Source organism: Terrapene carolina, unplaced genomic scaffold (assembly GCF_002925995.2).
Source record: "Terrapene carolina triunguis isolate 2854851 unplaced genomic scaffold, T_m_triunguis-2.0 Scaffold53, whole genome shotgun sequence".
Taxonomy (NCBI): Eukaryota; Metazoa; Chordata; order Testudines; family Emydidae; genus Terrapene; species Terrapene triunguis.
The window spans coordinates 821,790-836,259 of NW_020664404.1; the positions used below are offsets into that span (position 1 = coordinate 821,790).

The 14,470-nt window shown below is 60.6% G+C and overlaps 2 protein-coding genes across 2 annotated transcripts in view; one reads left to right on the forward strand and one right to left on the reverse strand.

The window, feature by feature from the left end:
- The window catches only part of GPAT2 (glycerol-3-phosphate acyltransferase 2, mitochondrial), a 47,763-nt gene extending 40,977 nt beyond the window's left edge, over positions 1–6,786 (forward strand). Inside the window, exons 14-22 of the mRNA XM_024211608.3 lie at positions 770–840; positions 1,278–1,539; positions 2,184–2,332; positions 2,557–2,634; positions 3,162–3,293; positions 4,698–4,818; positions 5,406–5,471; positions 6,203–6,258; positions 6,503–6,786. Coding sequence (XP_024067376.1) covers positions 770–840; positions 1,278–1,539; positions 2,184–2,332; positions 2,557–2,634; positions 3,162–3,293; positions 4,698–4,818; positions 5,406–5,471; positions 6,203–6,258; positions 6,503–6,619 — 1,052 coding nt within the window. The 3' untranslated portion in view covers positions 6,620–6,786. The remainder of the gene's footprint in view (positions 1–769; positions 841–1,277; positions 1,540–2,183; positions 2,333–2,556; positions 2,635–3,161; positions 3,294–4,697; positions 4,819–5,405; positions 5,472–6,202; positions 6,259–6,502) is intronic.
- A 432-nt stretch (positions 6,787–7,218) lies between these two features.
- On the reverse strand, positions 7,219–13,240 carry FAHD2A (fumarylacetoacetate hydrolase domain containing 2A). Its single transcript, XM_026657564.1, has 8 exons — positions 13,148–13,240; positions 12,036–12,322; positions 10,686–10,902; positions 10,063–10,122; positions 9,548–9,710; positions 8,725–8,833; positions 8,293–8,380; positions 7,219–7,431 (listed from the first exon to the last, which is right to left on the reverse strand). The coding sequence occupies exons 1-8, from the start codon at positions 13,238–13,240 to the stop codon at positions 7,369–7,371; spliced, it is 1,080 nt and encodes a 359-aa protein (XP_026513349.1). The 3' UTR covers positions 7,219–7,368.
- Positions 13,241–14,470: the final 1,230 nt, after the last annotated feature.

The window sequence follows — 14,470 nt, forward strand, 5'->3', positions numbered from 1 at the left end:
CTGGGCTGGGTTCTCCAGGGAAAGGGGCTTGCAGGTCAGCTTTCCTCTTGCGTCTGCATTGGTGTCCATGAATGCCACCCGCTGAGGGAAATGGGGCTTAGCTGCTCAGAACAACCCGGCGTCCTTTTCATCTGGAGATCTCCGAGCCTTGCAGAGAAGAGCCAGTGTTATCTGCGTGTCACAGTTTGGGAAACCGAGGCACGGACTGGCCAGGCACCTTGCCTCAGGTCACGCAGAGAATCCACAGCAGATCTGGGGACGCCACCCAGCCCGTCCCAGATCAGTGCTGCATCTGCTGGGCCGCTCTCTCACTTCTCCCGTGGCTCTGACCAATCGCCTGGCTCTCCCCACGTGGGATTCTCGCGCCCCATCTAGGGATGCGGTGGCTTCTCCGGCACTCGGAGGCTGGGGTGTGTTTCTAACCGACCCGCTGTGGCTCAGTCGCAGGTGAGTGGGCCCAGGGATCCCCGGGGGAGGTTCTCTGGCCTGGGATGATCACAACTGGTCTGGCCTTAAAGTCAGTGACTTTTTAATCCATCCATCTCTGCTCCTACCGCAGTCCCGCTCAGGGTGAAGCCCATCCCACCCACATACATTTCCTGGGGTCAAAGAAATGTATTACAGCAGGGCTCAATCCTGCGAGGTGGTTGCTGGGCTTGCCCGGAGGCATTTGGCCCCTGTCTAAGGGACCCCCTCCCGGGGATGAAGGAGAGCGGGGAGGGGACTGTGCGCCGAGAGGATAACAGGACGCTCTTTGATCCCCTTCCAGCCGGCGTCTCCTGCTCCGCCGTCATGGCCGTGGCGATCATGTCTGCGCTCTTACTGCACAAGCACCGTGAGGTAGGGGGAGGGGTCCTGGAGGCAGGTGTGGAAGGGAGCTGCTTGCTTTATGGGGTGGTCTGAGTGAGGGGGGGCAGGTTGGGGATGACCTGCTGGATGGTGGTTTCAAGGGCCCCCATGTTTGAGAGGTGCCATCTGAATGGCGGTTTTAAGTGACCCCCCTTTACGGAGTTACTTGCTGAATGGAGGTTTCAGGTCTTCCCGTCTCCATTGACGGGGAGGAGGGGAGATTTGTGGTTCTCCTTTTGTGGGGTGAGTCCTTCTACTAGGGGATTTTCCGGTTTGGTGCTGGTTTCAGAGCTTCCTTTCCCTGGAGGGAGTGGATTATTCGTCTCCCTTTCTCTGTTGCCTGGAGGGGGGCGTGTCCTGCTGGCTGGTGGTTTCAAGTCGTTCCCCTCCCCCCCCCTTTTTCTTTCTCTTCCCTCCTCCCACCCCAGGGCGTCTTCCTGTCCCGGCTCATGTCCGACTTCTCCTGGCTGGTGGAGGAGACCCTGCTGCGGAACCACGATGTTGGCTTCTCGGGGCAGCTGCGCGACCTGGTGCTCCACGCCCTCTCCCTGCTGCGGGGCTGCGTTTCCCTGCACCGCCTCTCGTGTGGGGACATCCTGGTGGCCCCCAGGGAGACGGAGGCGGCTGTGAGGGAGCTGAGCTGGCACAGCACCGCCCTGCTGCCCGTCTTCATGTGCGAGGCCGTGGGGGGTGAGTGACCTGGCCAGGAGCGGGGTCGGCAGGGAGGGGCTGCCCACAGTTCCTGCACCGTGTGTATGGGGTTGGGGGGCAGGTGACCCGGGGGGGGGGGGGGGGGGGGGGGGCGCGGGGGGGGGGGGGGGGGGGGGGGGGGGGGGGGGGGGGGGGGGGGGGGGGGGGGGGGGGGGGGCGCAGGACTGCCCATGGACTCCCCTGCAGCATGTGTGTGTGGGGTTGAGGGACATGTGACCTGGTGGTGGGGCTCCCCATGGCTCCCCGCACCATGTATATGGGGTTGGGGGGCAGGTGACCTGGGGGGCGGGGCTGCCCATAATCCCACACACACAGCGTGGGGGGCAGTGGGGCAGGTGACTCCGGGGGGTGGGGCTGTCAATTGCCCCCCCCCCCGCACCATGTATATGGAGTTGGGGGGCAGGTGACCTGGGGGGCAGGGCTGCCCATTGCCCCCCACGCTGTGTGTGTGGGGTTGGGGAGCAGTGGTGGGGGGCAGGGCTGCCCATTGCCCCTGCGCTGTGTGTGTGGAGTTGAGGGGCAGTGACCGGGGAGCGGGGCTGCCCATTGTCCCCGCGCCGTGTGTGTGGGGTTGGGGGGCGGGAAGGAGACCGGGCAGTGACGATGCCCCGAGCCCCCCGCAGCCTGCGCCATCAACGCCCTGCTGGTGGAGATGCTGCCCTTCCTGGGCCCTGCCGAGCTGCCCGCGGCTGTCGTGCTGAGCCAAGAGGAGCTGCGCCGCAAGACCCTGGTGCTGCTCCAGCTGCTGCCCAGAGACGTCCTCCTGCTCCAGGTAGGGCCCTGCAAGAGGCCGGGGGGGGGGCCTTGCTGCCGCTGCCTGGAGCCTGGCTGGGTTGGGGGAGCCGCTTCTGGCTCTGCAGGGCAGCCAGGCTCCATCGCCCCTCTTGAGGGGTCTCGCCCCCCCCCTCCCGGTGCCCTGATCCCCCATTCTGCGTCCCGCCGGGCCCAGTGCTCTGCGGGGGGGGGGCGTGCTGACTCGTTCGTCTCCTCCCGCAGCCCTGCCAGTCGGTCTCTTGCTACAGCCAGGAGGTGCTGGACAAGCTGATCCAGTGTGGGCTGCTGGTCGCGGAGGAGGTAGGTGAAGGACGCCGGCCATAATGTCCCTGCTGGCCGGGGCCGAGTCCAGCCCCTGGTCCCGCCACCTGCCTGCCCCGAGCTTCCCAGGGCACGGTCGCCCGCCTGCAGGGCAATCCTCCATTCTGGGAAAGGTGACCCCCGGGAGACCAAGTCCTTTGGTTAGCCACGGGGCCCGGCGTCCCCGATCTCTGCTGAACGACGTGCCCCGCCAACGGCCACCCACTTCGGTCTCCCCCGGCCCTGCCCGACGAGGAGACGGCTGGTTAGCATCTGGGGAGCCATGGATTGAGAACCCACCAGTGGCTGACTCTGAGGGGAAGATGTGTCCTGGTTCCCGGGCTCTGACATGGGGATGGGATCTGGAGCTGGCACCATCTTGGCAGGAGTTTGGAGCCCCAGGTCTCTTTCCCCCCCCCTCCCCACCCGGCGTGCATGCCGGGTGAGCTGTGCCCAGAGGATTGCCAGCCCCCAGCCGTTCGGAGTTGCCAGCCCCGAGGGCTCAGGGCAGCCGGTTTCTCCCCTAGACCCCCAGCGAGCGTCCGGCCTGTGACACCGCCCGGAGGCGCTTCTCGCAGAAGCTGCTGTGGAAGGAGATGGAGGACTTCAACGACAGCGACAGCGACTACGACGAGGACACCGGCAAGCGCTGCTTCAAGGTACCGCCCTGCCCCAGCTCCCCTCGCCGCGCTGGCGGGGATCAGGCTGCCTGGCGCCAGCACCTCCTCCATCAGCTTCCTCCTGGGGGAGCAGGGGGCCCTTTCTCCTGTCTCGTTCCGCACCTGAGGGGCCATCCTTCCTACCCGTCTCCAAGGAAATCGCCTGCCCAGATGGTCATTGCATCTCGCAGCCTGCCCGGGAGGTCTCCCTACTGCAGCTGGGTAAACTGAGGCACAGCTGCGGGGAAGGGACTCAGCGAGTCGGTGGTAGAGCTGGGACTAGAACCCAGAAGTTCTGAATCCCAGCCCAGCCCTCCCCTTCCGACCATTAGATCCCACTGCATCTCCCAGAGCTGGGGATAGAACCCAGGAGTCCTGACTCCCAGCTTTACCCCTCTCTGGGCTGTCAGTTCCCTGCTGCTGGGGGAACACGTTCTCCTTTTGGTCTGGCGGCACGTGGGAGGGGATCTGCCGCCCTCCCTCCTCAGCCCCATTGTAAGAGAACATCAAATTATCATATTAATTCCCGCTCCTATTGTTTCCCCCGCAATCGCACGCCGGAGCTCAGGTTCACAACCTGTCTCTTGAAAATGCCAGCTGCGTGGGCCGCTCCTCCAGACAGGAGCAAAGTTCTCTGTAATTCACCGGCGGGCGGGGGGCCTGAGAATGGGGCCCTCTGAACTCGTCTCACTTGTGCACAGGCTGCGGGAGCCTGTTGCCAAGCATCTGGCACTGCAGCACCATCTTCTGGTCAGCCGGAGGCTCTTTCCCGTGTGTGGATCCAGCGGCTTTCCCGACACAGGGAGGTGTTACTGAAAATGCCAGGCTAGGAGCCAGGGCGAACGGGACCAGGGGCTGCCCCAGTTCAGATCCACCCGGGTGACTCCTGCCCTGGGCTCCCCCCCGAGCCCTACCTCTGCCGTCAGGGGTCAGGTGATGCGGACACCGAGAACAGAACCCCGCAAACAGACAGATGGGGTGGCCCCTGGGGCAAGATTCAGACCAGCCTGAGCTGGGCACATAAGGTAAATAGGGGGTGAGGGTCAACCCTGACCCACAGCCCTGGGCTCCCCATAAACAGCTCTACCAATGCCCCTTAATCCTGACCTGCCCCCCCCCCCAATACCCCTCCCCTGGGCTCCCCCATTGCTCTGCCAGTGCCCCATAGTCCTGATCCCAGCCATGGGCTCCCCTGGAGCTCTGCCAGTGCCCCTCAATCCTGCCCCACAGTCCCCTGCTGTCCCTTCCCTGTTGTGCGTGATGTTGGCAGCTCTCCCCTTGAGAGGAAGTTGAGTCCCACCAAACTCATTTCACGTGTGACTAGCAGAACCCCGTTCCAACGTGGACCATTCAGCACCCCCCAGGTCCAGCCCGGCTCAGCCCATGCATCTCTTCTCCCCCCAGATAAGCCAGCTGGACAACTGCCCTGATTTCTTCCTCTTCCTCTGCGGCCTCCTGGGCCCCCTGCTGAAGACCTTTGAGAGAGCAGCTGCCTTCCTGGTGGAGTCTGGCTGTCCTGAGCTAGGTATGACCCCCCAGTGCATTCACCAGTGTGTGTTTAGCAAAGCCAAAAGGCTGAGCTTACCCACTAGGCCTGTAAGATCCCAGGGGAATCTCGCTGCGTGGGGTCAACGAGAGCAGAGACTTGGGGCCCATCCCCCTGGGAACAGCCTGATGCCCAAGAGCAGTGCTGTCAGGGTGTTGGGTGCAGCTGAAGGGGGGGCTCCCTGCGGAACCCCAAACAGCGCTGGGCATGTGGAACGTGGCGCCTTAACGGCTGAACTCTCCTAGCCCCGGGATCTGCCACCAGGGAAACTGAGGCATGGAGCAGGGACATGCCTTGCCCTAGGTCACACAGCAGGGCTCAGGACCCACGCCCATGCTGGTAGAACAGCTGCTGCACTAAGATCCTTTGGGGCGCATGCTGCTCCAGGGAGCTTCCTGGCTGTGCACGTTGTATGGAGATGGGGGGTCTGAGCTGGTGGAGAGGGGACGCCGGTGTAAATCAGTGTAGCCCTACTGAGGTGCGAGCTGCCCCAACGTCCCCAAGCTGAGGATCAGCCCCAGAACGGTGCAAGGGCCCCTCCCACGCTCTCTGCTTGCCTCTCCCAGAGCTGGAGTATGTGGAGAAGCTGCAGCGGTTCCTGGTGAGGAAGGCGAGAGAGGACGGCTCCTTCGGTGAGTCTGGGGCAAATTTACTGAGATCCAGCCTCCCTGTGCTGCTGGGGAGATGCTTCCGCGCCCAGTGTCCTCCTGGGTCTAACCCCTTCCTCACCAGGGCACTCTCACCCTGCTAGGGAGCCTTCATCCCGGTGCTGGCCTCTTCTTCTGGGGTTCTGTGGCAAATCAGATCAGGAGCCAACTCAGGGTGCTTATCTGCCTGAGCAGGAAGAGCTGGGTGTTTTCTGCCCCCTGCTGGGAGCAGGGGGAACAGCACCAGGAATACTTCTGTTAGTCTTAAAGGTGCCACAGGACCCTCTGTTGCTAGCACCCGGAAGTGACAGGCTTCTCTGGGCACTTGTCAAGAAATCGCTCTCCCAGCTCCTCCTGCTGCTAGGATGGAGCTGCTGGTGGGCAAACACTGAGTTGGACTGTAAACCTGCAGGGGGCAAGAAGGAATGGCCTTTGAGCCACGGTGTTATTGGGCAGGGAGGCAGCCCCGTAGACGGGGTGAGTCCTGTCTTCCCTCCTGCAGCCCGCAGGGGCTTTTCAGGACCACCGCGAGGGCAGTTGAAATGGGGTTTTAGTGCCACAGGTTGTGTTGTAGGACCCAGAACAGCACTAAAGGAGTAGGAGGGGGCCCGGCCCAAACAACTGCAGGAGCTGGGTGTGGTGGGAGGGTTGCTTGGGGTTGGTACGCCATGTGCTGTGCCTGATGTCCTGCCCCTCACGTTACCGTCTCTTTCCAGTGTGTGCAAACAGGAGCCTGGCTCTGAGCTCTGTCCGGACCTTCAAGGAGCTGGGGGTGAGTGTGCCCCACCTGTCTGTACCCTGGTGATCCTGGGGAGGTCAGTTCAGCCCATCACACCTGTTTAGATGGCAGATGGGCTGCTCTCTCCCTCCCCCACAGAGACATGCAGTCCTGCCTGTAACCTCTCCTCAGCCTGACCCACCACCTGGCTGGACAGGCAGATGCCCTCTCTCCTTGTGCAGCCCCAACCCCTTCCTGGGTGGAAAGTCAGGGTTCCTCTGTCCCTCTCCTCCCCCAGGTGCTGAGGGAGCAGCCAGGCCCAGCGGGGCCCATTCTCCACCTCTCGGAAACCTTCAGCACCAAAGGGAACCAGGAGCGACTGGAGAAGTTCATGGGGCAGTTCACCTCCAGCTAGAGCAGCTCGGCAGGGGTGAGGAACTATCCTGCCACCTGTGGTGACTGTTTCAAAAACCCCCTTCTCCAGGATACCATCGAATGTCTCTGGGCTGGGGGTGGGATCCACCCACAGCAGCACGACCTCTGTTGTTTGAGTTGGAGATCAAAATAAATCTATTCTTGGTGCCTGGGTCTCCAGCTGCTTTTAGTGGACAGGCTCATGCCAGCGGTTCCCCCCCCCCCCCTCTGAAAACCAGCCATGGTGGGCTCACTGTTGCTTCCCTCTCAATGGTACCACGCCAGCTCTCCTTTCCCTGGTGTTACTAGAGAGATCAGCGCGGCAGGGCCCACCAGACTGGCAGAATCCTCTATGCGAATGCAGCCCCAGGATGGGGGAGATTCAGTCTGGGGTTGCACTTTCCCCATCCCCACTGAGCAGGGCTGGGAAGTGCAAGGATTTGCCTTGCTCTGCGTCTAATCCTAGGGGAGCAGCCCTCTGTGCCCCTTACCCCTTTAACAGCAGCTTGGCACCATGATCCCCCCGCGCTGGCTGTTTGAATGGATTTCACACCGAGTGTGCTGATGGGTCGGAGCACAGACTGCGCCCTCATGCACCTCAGCTACCAGGGCTGGCCCTTCAGCGAGAGCTTTATTGCAAAATCCACACACCGTTGAGTGGCACGATTAGCCGAAGGCCATTAAAGTGCTGCACTTGCCAGTGTCCATGATCAGCTCCTGTGCCCTGGGGACCGCGCTGGTGGGGCATCCTCAAACGACCTTGTTTCGGAGGGCTCCTAGCTGGTCAATTTCACACTGCACCACATCTCCTCTCTGCAACGCAGGGGAAGCAGAGTCACATTTCCATTAGGAGCTACACACTGCCACAACCAGCTAAAGACTGTAGCCCCCCCCCTTTGCCCCAGCCCCTATGGCAGAACCATAGACCAGGGTAGGATGGTTGATGCCTGATCTCTGTTACCTAGTTACAAGCGACTGACCAGTGCTACAGCAGAACCCCGGGGTTAATGTCTCCCCATCTACCCCCCAGCAGATCAGACATGCTCCTAGCCTTGCGGACCAGAACACAGGGTGGGACTGACCCCCTCATGCCTAGAATAGACAAACTGCAACTGCTACACAAAATCCAGGGGGGGGGGGGGGGGGGGGGGAAAGAGTGTCTGTCATACTCTGAAACCCTGGGAGCTGGATGAGTCACATATAAAATAATGGACAGAGTGACTGGAGCCTCCAGCAGCTCCTAAGCCCCCCCAGGGATGTTTTGACTGTAACTAAAGGGGCTAAAGCCTGCATTAAAAAAGCAGCCTAAGGGGGATACCCAGTCACAGTGAGGTGCACCCCCTAGTGACTGCAGGAGCTCAGACACTTATTCCACAGCCCTAGGAACCCGCTGGCTCAAAACAAGAGGCTGGGCTGTCTCCCTTACTGAAATCTCTGAGCCTAGTGCTGCAATTCCAGCTGCTCAAGCAAGTCCTTGAGTCTGTGCCGAGCGCTCCGGACAGGCACCACAGTCGGCCCCTGTGGCTCCAATGGCAGGACCGGGGTCCACATGGGATACCAGCTATCTCCTGTCACTGCCCTTTGCTGGGACCCAGCCTACCCCCTGCTGTAGGGAGTCCGGATCGCTAGTAGCAGCTTCAGCTCTTGCTGCGATTCCCCAGAACTGACGCTCACCTTCAGGAACACAGGGGGCTTCCGGAAAACTCCGGTGCCTGGGGGGGTCCCGGTGAGGAAGACGTCTCCTGGGTACAGCGTGATGAACCTGCCAGGAACCAGGAACAGCCCATCAACAGGGCATCCTGGCTCAGCGCCTCCACCACAGCTGGGGATAACGCTGGGCTCCCAGCACGCACCCCATTCGGGCCACGATTGTTCAGACGTGCCCAGATACCTGCCAGGGGCTGTGACTACCCCATGCATAGATCAGCGCTAGGGATCGACCCCAGGCCCTCTGGCTCCCAAAGCACAGCCACTGCTAAGGACTAGGGCTAACAATGGGAGGCAGCCATGACCCTGCCACTGGAGAGGGGCAGAGAACCACACTGGGTTACCACAGCTCCCAGGAACAGAGTTGTTTGCTGCCACCAGGGCAGGGGAGGCACCTACCGGGAGACCCACGCGACCAGCGCCTGCGTTTTGAAGATCATCTGGTTGGTGTTACTGTCCTGGACGAGCTCCCCGTTCACTTTGCAGCGGATTCCCAGCTTGTGAGGGTCTTAGAGAGAGACAGAGCAGTCAGGTCTGCAAAATAACTGGGGAGGATGGGGCTGTTCCCTGTTATGCAGAGGAGGAGGTGGGGATCCAGGAGAGGAAACCTCAGATCACAGGAAGGATCCCAATTTGTTGGACAAACTGTATCAAAGGGGCTGCCGTTGCTCACCTCTGCACTGCAGCCACCTCTGGGCTGGAACGCAACAGCTGTTTTGACAGCTCGCTGCAAGCCGGAGAACGGGGTGGGCCACAAAGCGAAGGATGCTGGTCCAGTTGCGGCAGCAGGAGGAAATGTAGGGCGCAGAAGGTAATTGGAATTGGGCTGGGACACCGGGATTCCTGCTGGGAACAGCATCCTGCGTGCATCAATGAGCACGGGTTGCCCCCTAGCGCCGTGCTTGGGGAACTGGTTCAGTAATAACTGGGGAAGGACACCACGTACTGAGCCACCCGCCCCAGTCCCAGCAGCGCCCTGGGATTTAGAGGGCTCCTATGCAAATAGTGAGCAAAGCCGACCACAGGTGGCCTGTGAGCTCCCTCGCATACCCAGGGCAGTACGACTGCAGCGATGGAGCAGGTGGGAGGAATCAGGGATGAAGGCAGTTCATGCATCACCCCAGGAGCCTCTGCAGCAGGAGGGCAGCTGTGAGGGCAACCCAGCCCTCCCTGTGCCACCACAGCCTGGCAGGCGGGAGAGACTGAAGGGCCGGACCTCTACCTGACACACAGTCCTTGGTGACAATGGCAGGGCCCAAGGGGCAGAAGGTGTCAAAGGATTTCCCCAGGATCCACTGCTTCCCATTCCTCTTCATCTGCCAGTCCCTGGCGGTGACGTCATGGGCAACCATGAATCCCACAATGTGATCCATCGCGGCTGACTCCTGGGCGGGGAGGGAAACGGGAGGGGAGTCGCCACACAGCCGAGCCACTGCTGGAGAGACTGCAAACGTGGGGCTGCCCGACTCCTCTGGGCATGACGGTGCAGAATTAACACATGCGCCGCCCTGACAGAGAGGGACGCCCTCTAGTGGTGAAAAGGGAGCACGCTCAGTTCAATCACCAGCCTGACAGCTGCACTTGCCAACCAGGGGGCCATTTAGTGCCAGCCGTGGTGGCTTTTGCCGCATGCCCTGGACTGAAGTCACCAAACAGATGGCCCCGTTCAGTCGGGGATGGGTTTGAAGTACCAAGACCTGAAGTGGCTCCACAGTCCGTTCCCAGCTCCCTTAGTACCTTGATGTGCTTCCCTTTCTTCCCGATGACAAATGCCAGCTCCACCTCCCAGTCGACTTCCTAGAGAAGGAAACAGGCAAGTCTGATCTCTGCCCCAGTCCAGCAGGGCACAGAGGCAATCAGGGCTAGGGTACCATGGGGAGAGGCAATTAGAGATGCCCCAGATCACTGTTCCCACAGCTGCGAAACGCCACTGGTGATATGGCAGGTGGGCAGTACCATCTCAGTGCAGAGACACCCCCCCTTATGGCCCAGCAACATGGTATCTCCCCTAAGCAAGCTATTTGGATGTAACTTTCAGGACTGTTGGCGTCTAGGTGGCTTGTTACCCAACACAGCCAGCAGGAGGCACTTGCACAAATAGCAGCAACCGTCCTTCCTAATTTCTTAGTGATGGATCTTTGGATTAAACAGCTCTCGAGGCAGCTGGCAGCCAACTCAAATCTGGGCCCACGCTCTACTGACAGCAGCATTCTCCGTGGCCGGAGTGGGCACGCTCGGTTTTTGCTCCCACAGTTCTTTAGCTGGAGCCTTTAATAGACACATCCGCGGGGGCTGGCGTGCAGACGGGTCTTGGCTGAAAGGTCCCCGCAGGCATGACAGGAGGAGCAAGGGGTATTTACTTGGCTCTCGGCTGGGTGGATGATCTCGTCGTAGGGGCCGATGATGGAGCTGGTAAACTTGCTGAAGATGATGGGCTCCTCGGGGATGTTTATGTTCTGCTCCCGGCAGTGGTCTGCGTAGTTCAGCCCCACGCAGATCACCTTCCCCGGGTTGGTTATGGGGGCCAGGAGGGTCACCTGATCACGTGGCAGGATGTGCTGGCCAGACTCCTGAGCCCTAGAGACAGAGGAGGGAAGGGATAGCTGAAAGGGATGCTGAGAGAATGGGGGAGGCTCTTCATTGGGGAAACCAGGGACGGCGGTGTAGTGGTCAAAGCAAGGCACTAGGAGAAGTGGATCCCCTGGGTTCTACTCCCAGTTCTGGCATGGATTTCCTATGTAGCTGCAATTCCATGCCTCCCTGTGCCTCAGTTTCCCTCCTGTAAAATGGGGCTCACACCTACCTCTTGCATAGACACTGCCTTGAGAATCCTGCACTGAGAATGACCAGTCAGAGCGTGAGGCCAGGACTAGGACAATCCCAGCTGTACACTTCCACGCCTTACCTAAACAGCTTCCAAACCCAGGAGAACAACTGCGCCCCCCTAGTGCCCATCAAAGGGCATCTCATCCCTAGCTCTAAAAGCGCTTTACGAGGAAGAGGTTCATTATTCCCTTATTTTACTGCCGGGAAACTGAGGCATGAGGCGGGGAAATGCCATGCGCTGAGTCCATGGCAGAGCTGGGACTAGAACCCAAGGCCATAGGCGCCAACTTTGTGGGTGCACCTGCAGCCCCCTTATCAGTGCCTCCCCACAGCACCTCCTGCCTGCCACAATCAGCTGTTCCAGGGCATGCAGGGGCGGCAAGGGCCTGCAAAGATGCGGAGCAGAGGAGGCAGCATTACTGAGAGAATCTTAACTTCTCCATTCCCTGCTTTCTAGTCAATGAAGCCCAGACCTTCAAAGGTATTTAGGCACTTCACTTTCACTGAAATCATTGGGTGGTAGGTGCCTAAATACCTTTGAGGATCCGGGCTTAACTCTGTAACTCTTAACACTGCGCAGACAGCGAGCCCCAGGCCTCAAGCTGGGTTCATCCACCTCTCATGCATGGCTCCACTGCCCCCTTTGGTTTTTTATTAAAGCCCCCGTTGGCTTTGACTCTCTGCATTCTGATGCCAGTCAACAGCCCGGCGGCAGGTGGGGGGGAGCCCACAAGGGTGCCAAGCGGCAGGGGACCCAAGCACCAACGCACAGGAAGGGGACAGCCCCTGGATAGGGAGCTTGTTAGCTCGAGCGTCTGCTTGGCCTTTCAGGACAGAAATGGCTTCTAGCACCGCCTGCAGGGTCGCTGGAGATCCCCACTTACCTTCTCGCTACGGCCAGTGCTGCGTCCCCTACCTCCAGGAACTCTCTCATCCTCTTGGGAAGGGAGGGGTCGAAAGCATTTAAATCAATCACGTTGCCTCCATCTTTCTCCTCCAGCCCAATCCTGGGCCCATCCGAGCCGGTTTGAAACTGGACCAGCCTCATAGCCCCAGCTAGATGGGAAACGCCCCTGGACTCTGTCCCGCCCCAGCTCGTGCAGCTGGGCAGTCTCCAGCTCAGTCTCAGACTTGCTGGAAGGGCTCTTAGGACCAGCACCGGCATCAGATCCTGCAGGAGAGAGACAAACGAGCGTGGACAGATCATCCGCGCACTCCAGTTGGGTCTCTGCCCAGCAGGGGTAACTATTTTTTTTTTTTGGTCAAGGTCCAAATTCTTGATCAAAGTATAGTAAACAGAGAAAATAAACTAATGATGATAATAAATAAATAAAAAGATGTTGGGGTCCATCCAAAAGCATCTGGCAGTCCAGATTTGGCTCGCGGGCCGCCTATTAACTACCCCAATGGAAAGTAACCAGAACCTGGACTCTCCCTCTACCACATGGGGGAGGGAGGGTGGGTAACTGGTCACGCACAGGGCTCAAACCCTGGGACACCCAGTTGTTCGCCAGGGTCACGCAGCTGCATCTGGATTCCCACAGAGCCAGAGGCTCGGGCTGTGACCCCGATAGTGTCACAGGGGTGAGGGGCTGCTCTGTGAGGTCGGAAGGGGGAGCCGAGGGCGGTGGGGGGGGCCCTCTGTGAGGCCGAGGGGGGGGCAAGGGAGATGGGGGGGGTCACTCTGGGAGGCCGAGGGGGGGCGAGAGAGGTGGGGGGGTCACTCTGGGAGGCCGAGGTTGGGACGAGGGAGGTGGGGGGGTCACTCTGGGAGGCCGAGGGGGGAGCGAGGGAGGTGGGGGGGTTCACTCTGGGGCGGGCCTGGAGCCCCTGCAGGGGCTGGATCTAACCGGACGTGGCAGGGCCGGAGCGAGCGGAGGCTGGGGGGGGGCGGGGTTAACGGGCACTCGGCGGGCCCAGCAGGTTCGGGGGGGAGGGGGAGGGGGAGGGGGAGGGGGAAGGAAGCGCCAGGCCGCCCCAGCCCCGCCCCCGTTACCTGCCCAGGGCCTCTGGGGTGGCTGCTGCCCTGGCTGCACTTCCTGCGGTCGCTCGCTGATGCCGTCACAAAGCCGAGCCACGCCCCTGTCATCTGACTGTGACGTCCTCACAGCCGTCGCCTGTAGGGGAGCCAATAAAAACCTAACTCTCCTCCTCTCGCAATAAGTGCGGCGGGGCACCCAACAACCAATCAGAGAGCGGCCAGGGCGGGACTTCACGCGTTACCACCAATAAACCGCTAGCCAATAAACCCCGCCCACTCCTCTATTCCCTCAGAGAGCGTGACTGGCTGTCACCATGACACCAAAGGCAAAGCGTGGGACAAGCCAGGCTGGGCGCCATGACACTAGGAGCAAAGCGTGAGGCAGGGCAGGCTGCAGGATGAGCCATCATAACTAGGGCACCAGTTACCTTGCATAAAGGTTGCCGTGGTTCTCCCCCGCCCCAGCAAAACCCATGGGCGCCCTCATCTGCAATGCAGAGCAGCTCCCAAATGGTGCCAATGGGCAGCAGCAAATGGGGGTCCAATGTGCTGCACCCCTTTGGCCTGACGTGCCCTGGCCCTGCTCATGGGGTCAGCAGTAGCAGCAGCTCAGCGCACGGTCTCTAATGCGGCCCCCTGTGGGCTGTCACTCTTAACCCCTTGGGAGAGCGCGGGCCCCCTCTGCTCCTCTCCCCAAAGCACGTGACTCCGGAAGCTGGGGCATGCCCCAGTGGCCAGGAGCTACACGGAGCCTGCTAGCCCTTCACACCCCCTCTTCACTGCAGGGCTGGAGAGAGCGGAACCTCCATACCCCCCCACCATGCTCCAGAAAACCCTCCTCCTCCCACCCCCAATAGTCCTTGCTCCCTACCTGTCATCTGCCTCTTCTCAGCCCCCAGCCCTGCCTGCCCCCCTGCCCAAGGCCGCCCTTCCTTCTGTCAACCATCCCCCCCTTTCCAGCACAATGGAAGGATAAAAAACCAGCAGCAGTTCGTTTAGCACCTAGCATGCGTCCATGACTGGGGCTCCTAGGAACCATAATTATAATAATAAATTAATAAACTAGGAGCATGGGGCAGGGTGCTGCAGGCGCGTTCCTAGCAAAGCGGGGCGGCACCGTGGGTCAGGACTCTCTCATCAAGGGTGACCCTTTCTGTCACGTTGTAGCGTCACTTCTTCCAAGCACAGAGTCCCACAGGAAAACGCCTGAACTTGTCCCAAGGCATGAATCAACCAGCCCTGCAAGGGCATCACCCGCTCAGTGCATGATGCTCAGCAGAGTTGTTCCATACCTCCAAGCTCCAGGGTGTCCAATACTCACACTCCATAACATGGCCC